At 36.7% G+C, this 15,955-nt stretch overlaps 1 protein-coding gene across 1 annotated transcript; it reads left to right on the top strand.

The window, feature by feature from the left end:
* The first annotated feature begins 14,625 nt into the window (after nucleotides 1-14,625).
* Nucleotides 14,626-15,570, top strand: LOC145692062 (uncharacterized). Its single transcript, XM_081767353.1, has one exon. It carries the CDS (start codon nucleotides 14,626-14,628, stop codon nucleotides 15,568-15,570), a length of 945 nt encoding a protein of 314 aa, XP_081623479.1.
* The last annotated feature ends 385 nt before the right edge of the window (nucleotides 15,571-15,955 follow it).

Below are 15,955 nucleotides of genomic sequence, written 5' to 3'. Positions count from 1 at the left end.
TTTTGCTTCTAGCGTCCAAACTCTTGAAGCACTAATGTTGGGAGTTGGTTTTCTAAGAAGCACTAACGAAGCACTAACGATTGCACTAGAAGAGGTCATTAGCGCTTTTGAATTTGTTGGGAATTTGAGCCAATTAAAAATTCCCCATGTATTCCTTATGGGAATTTCGTGACATATAACTGGCTATAGCCACACTAATTGTGAAGCACTAACGAAACTATTCGTGTTTCCTGGAAGCACTAACGATGCACTAACGATTCCACTACGTTTAATCGTTAGTGCTTTCTGGGGGGGGGGGCTAACGTGAAGTTGGCCCCCCAAAGTTTTTTGCTTCTAGCGTCCAAACTCTTGAAGCACTAATGTTGGGAGTTGGTTTTCTAAGAAGCACTAACGAAGCACTAACGATTGCACTAGAAGAGGTCATTAGCGCTTTTGAATTTGTTGGGAATTTGAGCCAATTAAAAATTCCCCATGTATTACTTATGGGAATTTCGTGACATATAACTGGCTATAGCCACACTAATTGTGAAGCACTAACGAAACTATTCGTGTTTTCTGGAAGCACTAACGATGCACTAACGATTCCACTAGGTTTAATCGTTAGTGCTTTCTGGGGGGGGGGGCTAACGTGAAGTTGGCCCCCCCAAAGTTTTTTGCTTCTAGCGTCCAAACTATTGAAGCACTAATGTTGGGAGTTGGTTTTCTAAGAAGCACTAACGAGGCACTAACGATTGCACTAGAAGAGGTCATTAGCGCTTTTGAATTTGTTGGGAATTTGAGCCAATTAAAAATTCCCCATGTATTCCTTATGGGAATTTCGTGACATATAACTGGCTATAGCCACACTAATTGTGAAGCACTAACGAAACTATTCGTGTTTTCTGGAAGCACTAACGATGCACTAACGATTCCACTAGGTTTAATCGTTAGTGCTTTCTGGGGGGGGCTAACGTGAAGTTGGCCCCCCCCAAAGTTTTTTGCTTCTAGCGTCCAAACTCTTGAAGCACTAATGTTGAGAGTTGGTTTTCTAAGAAGCACTAACGAAGCACTAACGATTGCACTAGAAGAGATCATTAGTGCTTTTGAATTTGTTGGGAATTTGAGCCAATTAAAAATTCCCCATGTATTACTTATGGGAATTTCGTGACATATAACTGGCTATAGCCACACTAATTGTGAAGCACTAACGAAACTATTCGTGTTTTCTGGAAGCACTAACGATGCACTAACGATTCCACTAGGTTTAATCGTTAGTGCTTTCTGGGGGGGGGGCTAACGTGAAGTTGGCCCCCCCAAAGTTTTTTGCTTCTAGCGTCCAAACTATTGAAGCACTAATGTTGGGAGTTGGTTTTCTAAGAAGCACTAACGAGGCACTAACGATTGCACTAGAAGAGGTCATTAGCGCTTTTGAATTTGTTGGGAATTTGAGCCAATTAAAAATTCCCCATGTATTCCTTATGGGAATTTCGTGACATATAACTGGCTATAGCCACACTAATTGTGAAGCACTAACGAAACTATTCGTGTTTTCTGGAAGCACTAACGATGCACTAACGATTCCACTAGGTTTAATCGTTAGTGCTTTCTGGGGGGGGGGCTAACGTGAAGTTGGCCCCCCCAAAGTTTTTTGCTTCTAGCGTCCAAACTATTGAAGCACTAATGTTGGGAGTTGGTTTTCTAAGAAGCACTAACGAGGCACTAACGATTGCACTAGAAGAGGTCATTAGCGCTTTTGAATTTGTTGGGAATTTGAGCCAATTAAAAATTCCCCATGTATTCCTTATGGGAATTTCGTGACATATAACTGGCTATAGCCACACTAATTGTGAAGCACTAACGAAACTATTCGTGTTTTCTGGAAGCACTAACGATGCACTAACGATTCCACTAGGTTTAATCGTTAGTGCTTTCTGGGGGGGGCTAACGTGAAGTTGGCCCCCCCCAAAGTTTTTTGCTTCTAGCGTCCAAACTCTTGAAGCACTAATGTTGAGAGTTGGTTTTCTAAGAAGCACTAACGAAGCACTAACGATTGCACTAGAAGAGATCATTAGTGCTTCAATGGGGGGGGCCAACTTCTCGGACGTTGGTCTATCCTATGAGCTAGATGTATATTAAATAAATTTAAAAAATAAATACCAAACACTAGAGAAAAAAGTCACATTCTTTTTCATACCTAAGTTCCTACTTTTAATATATAAACAAACTGTATGCATTTGAAGCATGGGCACATTTTTCTATATAAATAACCAAATGTCACAACTCGACAAACAAGAGTATAACTAATAGTAATAGAACATATTTAAATATCAAATAAACGAGGAAAATTGCTCCCGTACGGCTGAATGTTTAGATATAATAAGCCTTATGCAGAGTCGTTTTGATGTATAATTAGCATCATACTAAAGGCCTGACTAGTGCTAGAAACATATGTTAGTCAAACTCTTTAGTATGGCACTAATCACGTGTCAGAAGGACTCTGCATAAGGCCCGATATGTTTAGCTCTCATACAGTTGGTGTTAATCCACAACGTTGAGGCACTTGGGAAATTAGTCCAATTGAGCGACCTTTAATCAGGAATACCATAATCAGTGATATTGGAAATCAATGTTCTGACCAAACATCACCCAATTCTCTGGACATAGAAACAGCAAGTTACGTAGTTTATTTTCAATTGAGAAAGGTAGTCTTGAGATATCTGAACTACACTTTACTTAACTAAAATAGCTGCACTATTTGTAAGTCGTTGCAAAAATGGTTTAAAATAAATATGTGTTTTCTTGTTCTAATAATTCTGTCTAGCCACCTTGTTTTGGAAAGCCCTGCATTTTTACAAATGTTTGTAGTTAAATCGAAAAGTAGAATCATCTCTCCTTCATTCAAATGAGATTTTTATTTCGATACAAATGTCTTAAAAGGCTTGTGAAAATATGCTCTTTATGACTTAGAGGTAGTTTGCCAGCTTTTTCCTTGAACAATATTTCCTTCTGGTATCCTGGATCTACAAACTTTATCTTACCTACCAATGGTATTTCTTTTCTTCTCCTTAAATTTTACGTCCCATGATTATGCCTCTTAGGTTAACGGAAAAGGATAACTAACGAAAGTGAATAACGATGAAATAACTAGCTGGATGAAAATGTGGGAGGAAAAAGGAGAATCCTGAGAAAACCCATAGACATAGATGTATATGCAGGCTCGTCTACATTAAGTCTTAGTTTACCCTTAATTTCCCTTGGTAGACTTAACCTTAGAGATTATCTCTGTCTATGGCTTTGCCAGTCTTAAGGTATATTATATATATGTTTAAACCAGGTGAAGGCGGCACAAAAATATGTGCGCGTTAGATTTAGCATTAGGGATTCCCTTTATCTATGGCTTCGCCAAATATATATTTTAAGTAAGGAAAAACTCAGACATGTCTGACTGATAAAATCCATTGTGAGACAGGAGAGATGGAAGTAAGATAATTGATAAAAATCGAATCAGAGATTTCAGCGGTTTCGCACGTTTCATAGCTTCTATATACAAAAAAAAGTGATTTTAAATATTCGTTCGCCCTTCCCAATCAACGAGTTCACTCATTTTAAAATCATATAGTTCACCGTATCCATAACAAATTTTAAACTTAAGATTCTCTAGGAGATTTTCCCGTCTTTTCTTCCTACCCACAAAGTAAAGGGAAGTTTATTTTGTATTTTTTACTATTTCTCTATATGTCATATATCAATATTACATTAATAACTCTATGCCTGGCATATGTATTTTTTTGTGGAAATATCAAGTGGTAAATTATTCATGACCGTCAGTACTTTTCGGACGATTTTCCAAAATAGACCTAGGTGAACAAATCTACGAGAGGGTAGTAGTTTTGCTTCGAATATTTTTTCAGAAATGACTCAAGTAATTTTGTTTACTTTTCGTAAATAAATCTTTGATTAACACACTGACAATATGACATAATTAATTTGTTCCAGAAAAAAGTTCATGAGAGGTATTTTATTCTTTGTGGTGTGTTTTTCAGAAGATTGCTTCAATAACAACTCAGGCGATTATGTTAATATTTCATTAATAACTTTATAATTGTGAATAAATTACTTCCTACAAGAATATTGACAATGGTAGTTTTGTCTTCGGGGTGAGTGTTCTTTTCTGATAGTATTCTCAAATACAATTCATGGAATTTTGTTGGTATTGGATATACAAATATTTCCTTTGTAACCCTTACAAATGGCATACTAAGTAATCTTTTATGACGAATCCAAAAGGACTAGTTTCTTCGCCGAAATTTCCCGAAATGTCTTATTATCTAAACATTATTCGGCGTAAGCTCTAAACTCCGATAAACAAAATATTTGTATCCTTCCGCTTGTCACAAATACGATTGGCTAGTGATCGTATCACTCCCACTCCCCAGGGGAGGAGCAAATTATACACGTGCATTTAGACAATACTGTCTCGTGTTGTCCAGATACTTACAGCAGCAACAGAAAAGAAAGAAAAGAAACTCGAAAGATTAAAAAAAAAAGTATTTGAATTTCGCTCGTAAATAATTGTTGCTTAGTGAGTAAAGGTTTGCCTTGTTGGTGTTTCACCACAACACTCGCGGAACCGGGATTCATGCCAGTCATCTTTCAGACTTTAAAAGCATAACATCCGTCCACAGTTGAGTTGGCGCCAGAATTACTGCGCATGCTTAGTGTTTATTTCTATTGTTTCATTAGCCACACTCGATTGCAGTATTATTAGATAATCCGTATTATATTTTTGTCATTTATAATAATATAACAGTTTTATATGAAGCTTCATAGTAAAAGTAATAATGCAATCACATGAACTATTTTGCGGAGGAGTACAAGCGTCGGTAGGACAACAGCAAATCAGCGAGATTTAGTTTCACGTGGCTTTGTTTATCGCAGTTTAGAGCTTATGCCGAATAATGTGTAGTTCCTTATATCATAAGAAAATATTTCGTTAAGAACTAGTTATCATATTTTAGTACAAAGAATAGGAATTGGAGAGTTCAATCTGCTAGGACGTACCTTTTATTTATTTTCCTTGAAGTCGTATAAACATTCTACTCACTTTCAAAAAGTTTCTTAATTTTTATTCGTGGGAAATTGAAAATCTACAACCTATTAATTCCATACTGAACACGTTTTCTTTAAAGAGTGAATTGAAATTATGCATGGCAAGGAATGAGGATATGAGTTTATATATACTCCGTATCCAGTCATTATCAGCTGCATGTTCTGAACCCACAGTTTACTCGTCGTTTTCTCAGTAGACCATACATAAGGCAACAAACCTGGCATTGATGAAAGACATCATATACTTAGGTAGATCACTGTCATGACCTTTCAGATTCATTGCACTAGTCTTCATGAGATTCACTGCCCCGGCAATTTAAGTTTTATTCCATCACACATTATTTGGTTTGCCCCTTTTTTGCATAACCAGTTTGTTCTGTCCTGGTTATGATCGTCATACCTCGGCCAGTTTGAAACGCGTTTTAGACTGTAATTCATATACGTAGTCAACACCTTCCTTCTCAATTTTTACTTCCTTAATTTTACAAGGTTTTCATTTTAAAGATTTCATTCTAAAGATGCCGGAGAGTATATTATCCGCAAAGGAATGAAGATATAAAAATGAAAATTTTCAGCAGACACCTGGAATCTATCCCGGACCTCCAAGTTCGTAGGCAGCCGTCTTACTGTCCACGCTACTACATCTCCTATAAAGATGTAAAGTGCGTGTTTTCGTAGTAGATAAAAATTTATACTGTTCGTGGGAATAGCAACGATACAATGCGATGCTAGTTTAATAACATTTTAATAGAATTACATTGTTGAAGTGGCGGTACAATCCTGCATTTCCACTTCAGGTCCCTCGACAATAATAGTAGGCCTACGTTTTGGAAGTTTTCTTAGATGCAACTACTGCTCACTTCAACTTTTGATACCTTCTGTTGTGTATTGAACTTATGTGCTATCTTCCTATTCTTACAATGATTTGGTTCTGATTTTGGCGTGTTGTTGTTCTTACTTTGGCCCAGGAATGCAAATTCTCGGGGCGAGTATTTCACATTATAACTAGGGATGGGCAAAACCGGTTTTTATAAAAACCGAAAACCGATTTCTATAAAACCGGAACCCGAAAACCGACATTTCGGTTTTCTCTTAAAAAACCGGTTCAGTTTTTCACCGAAACCGGTTTCGGTTTTCTCCAAAACCGGTTTCGGTGAAAACTTTTCGAAAACACATAAAACTATTTCTGTGAAAATGGATTCGGTTTCCGGAGAACAACGAAACACCATTCTGGTCAGAAATAGAACAAATTTTGGAAAAAAAAAACGGAATCGGTTTTGAAGAAAACCGAAACCGGATCAGGTGAAAAACCAAACCGTCTTTTTTTATGAAAACCGAAAACCGGTTTTTGTGTCCACCACTAATTATAATGAAGGTAAGTAAATGATTTCTATTGTGGGATATAGACTGGTAGCTTTTTAGTTGGTCTAGTAAACTTTTGTTGCTTATTTATTTGAATTCCTGCTTTAGCCCAATCTTATCAACCCCTAACTCAGGATCGTAGCAATCCTGATAGGAGCCGATAAGATCATAACAATCGCAACGGAAATAATAAAGACAAAATTTCCAAAGAAAAAAGATTTAATTAGAACCCCCAGATCTTGTCCCCAGAAGATGCAGTACGGATAGAAGAGAAAGGAAGAAAATATTCTTGAATAAAAAAAATTGAGACAATACTTCAAAGAAGACAGTCAGTCAGCATAATACTTATTTCGATTACCTTATCAACTTAAGCTTTTGTTCAAACATTAAATGATCTAATTAACATTTCTTAAAACATACATTTATTATCTAACAACCCAATATTCTTTATCACAGCTTGTAAATATCACAGATCTGAGTATTACAGTGGGTTTAACACAATACAATTGCAAGTATCAGAATAAAAGAAGTAAAAAAAATCAATTACAGTTAGTTACTCGTATAAGCTTGAACATGTTTCGCTCGGTTAAATCTTTAGTCCAACATTTTGACAGATTTCCACGGATACGTTTCTTCCTTTCAATTAAATAGTTAATCACTAAAAGTATAAAGTGTGTTTGACTTTAATAGTTAATTACTGAAGGTTTAGTTTTCTTTAAAATAATCACTAAGAGTTTGTCGTTCACGAATTCGTAGAGCTGCATAAAAAAAAACTTTGAACGAAGTTTACACATAATCATGTTAAGCACCATGAAAACCTTATACTTATATATAACATTACATCCATATTAAATAGTAAAGAGGATTAGTTATTATGTCCCTCCGAAGCGCATGTCGGAACCCGGAAGTACGAATAATTCACAAACTGGCTCAGGCGTCACCAGAACGAGAACAAGATGGAGAACATTAATGTAACAAGTAAATCGTCAGTAGAGTAGTTGCACTTGCTGCTGTTTTATGACCTACTGTGCATGCGCAAACTGTTCCGATTATTGTTCCAGTTCCGATTCCTGTTCCAGTCCCTGTTCCGACTCCGACTCAAGTTCTGGTTCCAGTTCCGGAGCAGATTACGCAACGAGTAGCCTTTTACAGTCACTTTTATTGACTATGACCTATTGTAGACATTACACAAGAAAGACTACGGCACAGCAGCAAACCCTAGAAAGTGTTACAACACCCACTCTAGAAAGACTATGACCACATGCAGAAATGCAGATATTACACAAACTACAAAGGCTATGACCACATGCAGAACGAGTATGTCATTGGCGGTGGCATTTTACGACCATTTTTTTCAACCATTTTAAAACACTATGACCTAAAATGTCTATCCGTTTTACTCGTTCACTTGTTTTGTCGTGAGAAAAGACTATGGAACAGAACTTATTTAACACGGTGAAGCAGATACTAAAAAATAACAAAACACACCCACACACACATGGAGCACTTGGTGGCGCATACGTAGTTCCAATTTTGGTTCCAATTCAATAGAAATTACACGCATGTGCAGAAAAATTACATGTGCAGTTCTGGTTCCAATTACACACAGCAGTAGACTACGCAACCTCTAAAGGGGGCTACAACATAGAAGAATGAGTATGACTTTGGGGTCGGCGTTTTTTTCAAACGTTATAAAAAAAAATATGACATATTTTTCATTCCCTAAATAACAATAATGTCGTTCACTCTTTTACGACCACTTGCTTTGGTGTGAAAAAAATCTATGGCACATTTATTTAACATAATACAGCAGATATCAAAAAAGGAGGCGGTGGCTCAGTGGTTCGCTCCCAGCTTGCTTGCGGTCTCCTTTACCTAGTCCGCATAACATTCCAGCTCTCTCTCTCTCTCTCTCTTTCTCTCCCTCTCTCTCACACACACATGGTTTACGGAGCACTTGGTAGCGCATACGCAGTAAAATTACAGTTCCAATTTAGTAGAAATAACACGCATGTGCAGAAACATTACAGTTCCGATTCTGGTTCCAGTGCCAGTTCCGGTTCCGATTGAACACAGAAGCAACAGACTACGCAACGAGTGCCATTTTGCGACCATTTTTTAAGACAATGGCCTATTGGAGCGATTACACAAGAAATGCTACAAACACCTATGGCACACATTTTCAAACACTTAGAGAGGGCTACAACATAGGGATATGACTCCGTGAAGAAACCTATGGCAAATTAGAAGGGCTATGACTACATGCAGAAATGCAGAAACGTCAGCATTTTTATAGCCTTTTTCGATCACTTTTTCAATCATTATAGAATACTATGACAAATGTTTAATTCCCTAAATAACATAGTACATATTACACTGTCTATCAGATTACTCGTTCACTCTGTTACGACGAAAAGACTATACCATCCTAACCTCACACAGACACACACACACACACACATGGTTTCCGGACCACTTGGTGGCGCATGCGCAGTAAAACTAAAGTTACATTTTTGGTTCCAATTTAGTAGAAATTAGATGCATGCGTAGAGAAATTACAGTTCCGACTCCGGTTCCAGCGTCAGTTTCGGTTCCAATTAAACACAGTAGCACCAGCAGCAGATAACGCAACTCCTAGAGAGAGCTACAACATAGAACTATGACCACATGCAGAAACCTATGACATATTTCGCAATACATACTCCAACACCCGGTCCAGAAAGACTATGACTACATGCAGAAATGCAGAAAAAACAACCAATTTAGAAGCGGAGGTATTTATGTTTCCTTTTACCACCAATTTTTTCAACCATTATAGAAGAATATGACCTATTTTTCATTCCCTAAATAACATTCTATATATTACAATGTCTACACGGATTACTCATTTACTTTGTGTGTTTAGTGGACTGCTACCAGCTGGTCAAAACATTGATGCAAAACTCTGGAGCCAGTCATTCTGTTACGGGATAACGTTAAGGCCCTCGCGGTTAGCATGATTCTGAAAATTCTATTGCATACGCCATACTCCCTGGACATTGTACCAGTTCCATTCCTTGGAAACGCCAGTACATTCTTCACGAAGGAATGCATGGCCTTCCAGAACGCTGTAACTTTTACCACCACTTTTTAAGACTATGACCTATTGTAGACATTACACAAGAAAGTCTACGGCATAGCAGCAACCCCAAAAGATCTATGAACTCCCATTGACCATAGCAGAAATTTAATTCAGTCAAGAAGAACTATGACCATATGTAGAACTGAAGAAATTACACAGACTACAAAGGCTATGGCAAATTTAGCAATCCCTAGAGAGAACCATGGACACATATTCCTCTAGAAAGGCTATGATATTTGTGGCGGCGTTTTTCAACCGTTTTAAAGACTATGACCCTAAATAACATACAATGTCAACCCCTATTACTTGTTTTTGATGTGAGAAAACACTATGGCACCCTTACTTAATATAGTGCAGCTGAAATTAAATAATAATAACACCGTAAATGTGGGTGCAGCGGTAACTCATTGGTTCACTCCCAACTCCGATTCCAGTGACAGTTCCGGTACATATTACACAGCAGCACACTACGAACATATTTAACATAGCAAAAAATTATAAAAGACAAATACCAAAGGCTACTAGTACTGTTTCTTTAACTCTATGTCACATAGCAAAAATTACAACCTTTTAACTCTGACATGCAAAGATTTTATAAGACTACGGTATATTTTCGCAATTCCTATTTAACATAGCAGATTTTTTTGAAGAAAGAGTTCCGGTTCCAATTTAGTAATGGAGAAAGGGAGTGTACTCGTTTTCGTTTATACGACACTTATTTAATATAGCAGAAATTACATAGCCGTTGCCGCAAATTTTTCCAGCTAGAGTGGGCTTTTTTGGAACGATAGGAAAAATACTATTTTAAAAAAGACATGTTGTTGTGTAGATATTTCCGGATAGAAGCGGCTTTTCTGGCAGTGCTTCTACTACGTACAAGAGGAGAACTGCAACCTGTGCGGTGTTGTAGATTTTCTATGTTCTTCACGTAAAGACAGAGGACACACATAATTTCGATTTAATCAATTTCGTACAGCTCAACAAGATGATATGACTCTGATGCATAGTTTTGAGAAAAAAGTAATATTATTTTAACCTAAAAATTGGTGCTACGCGACAATCGGTACTGAAGATTACCCTCAATTCTCCACTTTAATTGCATTTTGGTGCTGCAGCAATCGCCCGCAAGCGTTTCTTGAAATTCAGATATAATAATATTACATTTTTCAATAGTGGCGTCTTGAAGCTGTACGAAAAGTCCACTGTCAGTTCTTCTTTCCTTTGTGAAGCAATAATTGCGAATCCTCCTATGAAACGAGAATGCCTAAGGCATAGGAGTGTTGCGTGTCAGATTCCAAACAATCGGAACTCCGTCTTGACTGGGCTACCTGCAAAGAATACCTGTAAGGCCAATTCTAGACCAGCGGTTGTCAATTGTACTAAAAATCGAAGGATGCACGCTACAAAACTTGAGGATATTTCGTCATGAGACGCGACTATGTAACATTGAAATTCCACTTTGATCTCGAGCTGAGCAATCTTGTACATAATTTATGTTCTACCCAGAAACTGAATATAAAAACAAAATATTAATATGGCAAGCGGTTCTCCAAAATATACACAATTAAATATTTTGAACTTTGACCTCAAGCTGATCATTTTTGTATAATCTATGTGCTGATCCAATTTTAAAATCGAAATTTAATTTTAAATATGTGGAACGGTTCACAAAATATACGGACCTCGAGCTGAGTGAAAACAAAATGTCAATATGTAAAATGGTTCCAGTGTTATATGCAATCAAATATTTGATCTTTGTTTTAATCAAGTTGACCACTTTTCTGTCGCTTTTTCACCCGCCACCTTCAAACATCGATATGTCACATAAAACATCAAAACTAGTCCCTATCAGCATTGACGGTCTTCTGCCAACGAAACGTTCTGGAAGGTCATGAATTCTATACCGAAAAAGGTATTTGAAATGGTGTTTCCAAGGAATGGAACAGGTACAGTGTGCGAGGAGTATGGCGGGACCAATATTGTTTCCCGGGACATCCTAACCACGTGGGCTTAACGTTGTCTCGTAACAGGAGGACTGGATTCAGAGTTTTGCATTAATGTGTTGACCACATGGTAGTAGCTCTTAATGCACAATGTAGCGATCAGTCCACCAAACACACAGGTGTACCTTTCTCTATCGTGAGAGACATACTAGAAGATACGGTGGTAGGAAAAACAGGGAGGGACGAAAAAGGCTGTTATTACTTTTGGAACGAAACATATTCTTAGCACCGAAATTTTTTTTTAACTTGCTCGAAAACTACACATAACAATTGAATCTCTAACACCTCATTTTAATTTTAATTTAACGTCCTACAATTATACCTTTTAAGGTAAACAAGAGATAATAATTAAAGAAAGAAAATAATAATGAAAGAATTGTTGGAATGACAGTGGGAGAAACGAGAGTACTACGAAAAAACTCGCGGACACAATATTATCCACTGCAAAATTACTTGTTCGAGAATCAACCTAAGGATCCCATGCATCAAAGGTAAGCGCTCTATCACTGAGCTAAAGTGCCACGCAATTCGCACGTATTGGTCTATTGAAAGGGACTTTGTACCCACTCTGCACGTTTTCGTGGACGCTACAGTAGTTCCAAAGTGCGATACTTTTAAAGTAATATTATGTTGTTGAGCTGTACTAAATTGATTAAATCGAAATTATGAGTGTCCTCTGTCTTTACGTGAAGAACACAAAAAATCTACAACACCACACAGGTAGCAGTTCTCTTCTTGTACGTAGCAGAAGCACTGCCAGAAAAGCCGTTTCTATCCAGAAAAATCTACACAACAACATTTTTTTTATAATAGTATTTTTCCTGTCGTTCCAGAAAAGCCCACTCTAGATGGAAAAATTTGCGGCAACGGCTATGTAATTTCTGCTATATTAAATAAGTGTCGTATAAACGAAAACGAGTACACTCCCTTTCCCCACTACTAAATTGGAACCGGAACTCTTTTTATTAAAAAATCTGCTATGTTAAATACGAATTGCGAAAATATACCGTAGTCTTATAAAATCTCTGCATGTAAGAGTTAAAAGGTTGTAATTTTTGCTATGTTACATAGGGTTAAAGAAACAGTACTAGTAGCCTTTGGTATTTGTCTTTTATAATTTTTGCTGTATGTAATATGTACCGGAACTGACACTGGAATCGTAGTTCAATTGGAACCGAAATTGAAACTAAACATACGCCACTAAGTGCTCCATAAACCATTGTGTGTGTGATCTGAAATGCAACTTTTACGTCACACGCAAATCAAAAATAGGCTAAGTAAGACGGTAATAATGAAAAATTAAGAATGAAACCCACTCACACCGACACCCGACTTGAGGTGTGTAATTGGAACCGGAACTGGTACTGGAACCAGAGTCGGAATTGTAATTTTTCTGCGCATGCGTGTAATTTCTACTAAATTGGGGCTTTAATTTTACTCCGCGTGCACTATGAAATGCTCCGTAAACTACATATATTTTCGTCGTAAAAGAGTGGATGACTTAGTAATATGTACTATGTTATTTAGGGAATGAAAAATAGGTGATCATCTTTTATGATGATTGAAGGAGTACTCTTAAAAGGACTCAAAAGCGTTGTAATTTCTTTATTTCTGCATGTGATCATAGCGTTTCTAGATTGTGAGTTGGAATGTGTTGCATTGTTAGAGATAGTCGAGGGTTAAAGCCGAATGGCAGGAAAAGAATATTTTGGGTTTAAACTCGGTTTTTTTTCTACCCCAAAAATGTGTTTCTATTAATAAACCATAAATACGCTATTTTGTGTTGATGTTATTGCTTTTAATTTCAGAATCTGTATTTAGAATAATGTAGCTTACGTTAATTTTCAAGGATGTTATGAAACAGAGAATGTGCCCATACTGCAAGTTCATGAAAGCATACGTCATAGCTTTACTACGCCATCTTTGTTGTCTCAACTTAGAATCAATATCCCGTAAGTTACAGTTAGAAACTACAATATTTTACGTGCTTTTCTTGAAAATTAAAAAGCGGAAGTGAGCCCGATCACGAAACCAAATGAGGTTAGTGAAACCAAGCCCGAGTGCACGTGAGTCTCAAAGAAAGTAATGAGTCCGAGCTAAATTAGAAAAGAAATGTAATGATTCCAAGCCCAAACAAAATTATTATTCTCAAGCCCAAGTGAATGCAAGTCGAACTGAGGATAGTGAGCACGAGTCCCGTTGAGGGCAGTGACCCAAAGCACGAACCAATTTGAGGCTACGGATCCTGAGCCTGAATGAGCGCAAGAACAAATGAAATTAACGAACACCATCCCGAGTGTGCCCAAGCGCCACTGGAAAGTAATTAGCCCGAGCTCCGTTAAAGGCAACGACCGGAGGTCCGAACGAAGTTGAACATGAGCCCAATTAGCCCTAAAATAAACGTAATTTTAATTGACCTAGAGAAAAGTTAAGGGCAGTGCGGGCCAGCTAACCACTAACTTCCCAATCTAACCCGAAATTATACATATTTGTGGTTGAAGGTCCATAGCTAGTCTTCATACTCATTTTTTATTAGTCATTGAGCAATTTGTATAATAGACTTCGTCATTCAAAACACAATTACAAATTTTATAAACAACGTGCCATTATTAGCATTCTTCGTATTCTCTAATTTCACACAAAATTCATTTGGAACGCCCATAGACTACTATATTTTGTTTAATGTATTTATGATTATTTTCGGAAGGGTCATAACTGATAATTCCTGAGAAATATTTCTTAATTTTCATGAAATAGTAAAGTTTATGAGAACTATATTATTATATTCCATATTCTGGCAACACTGATATGGATGTGTAAAGACACATTATAATGTGCTCCTAATATTTAGTTTAAATTTAAGTGATACTGTTTACGTGAGTGAAGTGACACAAGAATAACGAATTCGGTAAGTACTCTTACATTTAACTAGATATATTTTGTTAAATAATATTGCTGACTTTACTATCTGTTGCAAAAATTATAAATTGACTGACACGTAAACATCAAATACCTGAATAGGAGTACGATCATAAGATATAAACAAACATCATGAGCTCCTGCATTGAGTGTTCCAAACCTGTTCTGAGACAAGACATTACCTCCAAAATTCAGTGCATTGAGTGTCTAAACTGGACCCACCTAAAATGTTCACAGTTAAAAGAAAGTGACGTGGAATATATGAAACAATCAAATTTGCCTTGGAAGTGTAAAGGTTGCATAAAAGCTAGGCGTAATACCAATTCAGAACAGAATGAAGTGCTTCCATCTATCGAAAACATTTATAAACTATTAAAAGAATTAAAAGATGATATCTCCGTGATTAAAAAAAACAACACCGACCTTGAGCGTGAACTTGGAAAGTCTCTTGACCTGGCGCATCAGAAACGGGATGAAAATGCAGACATCATCAAAAAACAATCAGAAAGCATTTCTGCGTGCCTCGCTACTATTGAACAGCTGAAGGAAGAAAACATCGCTCTCAAAAAGCAGCTACTAGACACTGAGATGAGATTAGATGAGCTCGACCAGTATGGAAGACGAAACACGTTAGAAATACAGGGTGTACCAGAAAAAACGAACGAAGATACATATGAAGTTGTACAACAGTTGGGCCGTGCTTTAGACATAAACATTGAAAGAGAAATGATAGATGTATGCCATAGAGTAAAGAAAGCTCCTCATCAAACATCAGGAACAGTAATGGTTAAGCTTGTTCGGAGAGAGGTTAAAGAAAATTTCCTCCAGAAACGTAAAGTAAAGAGGAATCTCAATTATACCCACTTAGGATATAACCATAATGAACCCATCTATGTCAATCAAAGTCTAACTCTAAACCGCAGAAAGGTATTTGGAAAAGCCAGGAAAATTAAAAGCGAAAAGAATTATGCCTTCCTGTGGGTAGATAGTACAAGTAGCATAAAGTTGCGTAAAAGAGAGGGAGATAAAGATGTTTTTATATTACGTAGCCTAGAAGATGTTGATAAATTGACGTAATTTTAAGCAAAAACAGGTAGTAAGAATTGTAGGAAGGGTTAAATAAATGTTTGAAACATGTTCTATAATTGAAGATATAAATACGCAACAAAATATCGAAACTAAGGTATGCGAAACTGTTACTTTATTTAATAATGTGTTTAAAGATAAAATTGGTATCAACATCTTGAATCTTAATATTAGAAGTGTTCGTAAAAATTGGGATGAGCTTTTAATTTTATTACAAAATTTAGAATTTAATTTACATGTATTAGTTCTCTCCGAAACATGGCATAATCAATATGAAATAAGTTTAAAAAATTATCATTGTTTCTTCACAAAACGATCTCTAAATAAAGCAGATGGTGTAATGGTATTCATAAATAATAATATTAGTATTGAGAAT

The sequence above is a fragment of the Thermobia domestica genome, chromosome 8 (assembly GCF_964235325.1).
Source record: "Thermobia domestica chromosome 8, izTheDome1.hap1.1, whole genome shotgun sequence".
Taxonomy (NCBI): domain Eukaryota; kingdom Metazoa; phylum Arthropoda; class Insecta; order Zygentoma; family Lepismatidae; genus Thermobia; species Thermobia domestica.
The sequence above is the reverse complement of the archived record's forward strand: the minus strand, read 5'-3'. Positions and strand labels throughout refer to the sequence as shown.

Excerpts from the sequence above, each read along its gene's own strand:
- LOC145692062 (XM_081767353.1), top strand. The coding sequence starts at position 14,626 with ATGAGCTCCTGCATTGAGTGTTCCAAACCTGTTCTGAGACAAGACATT.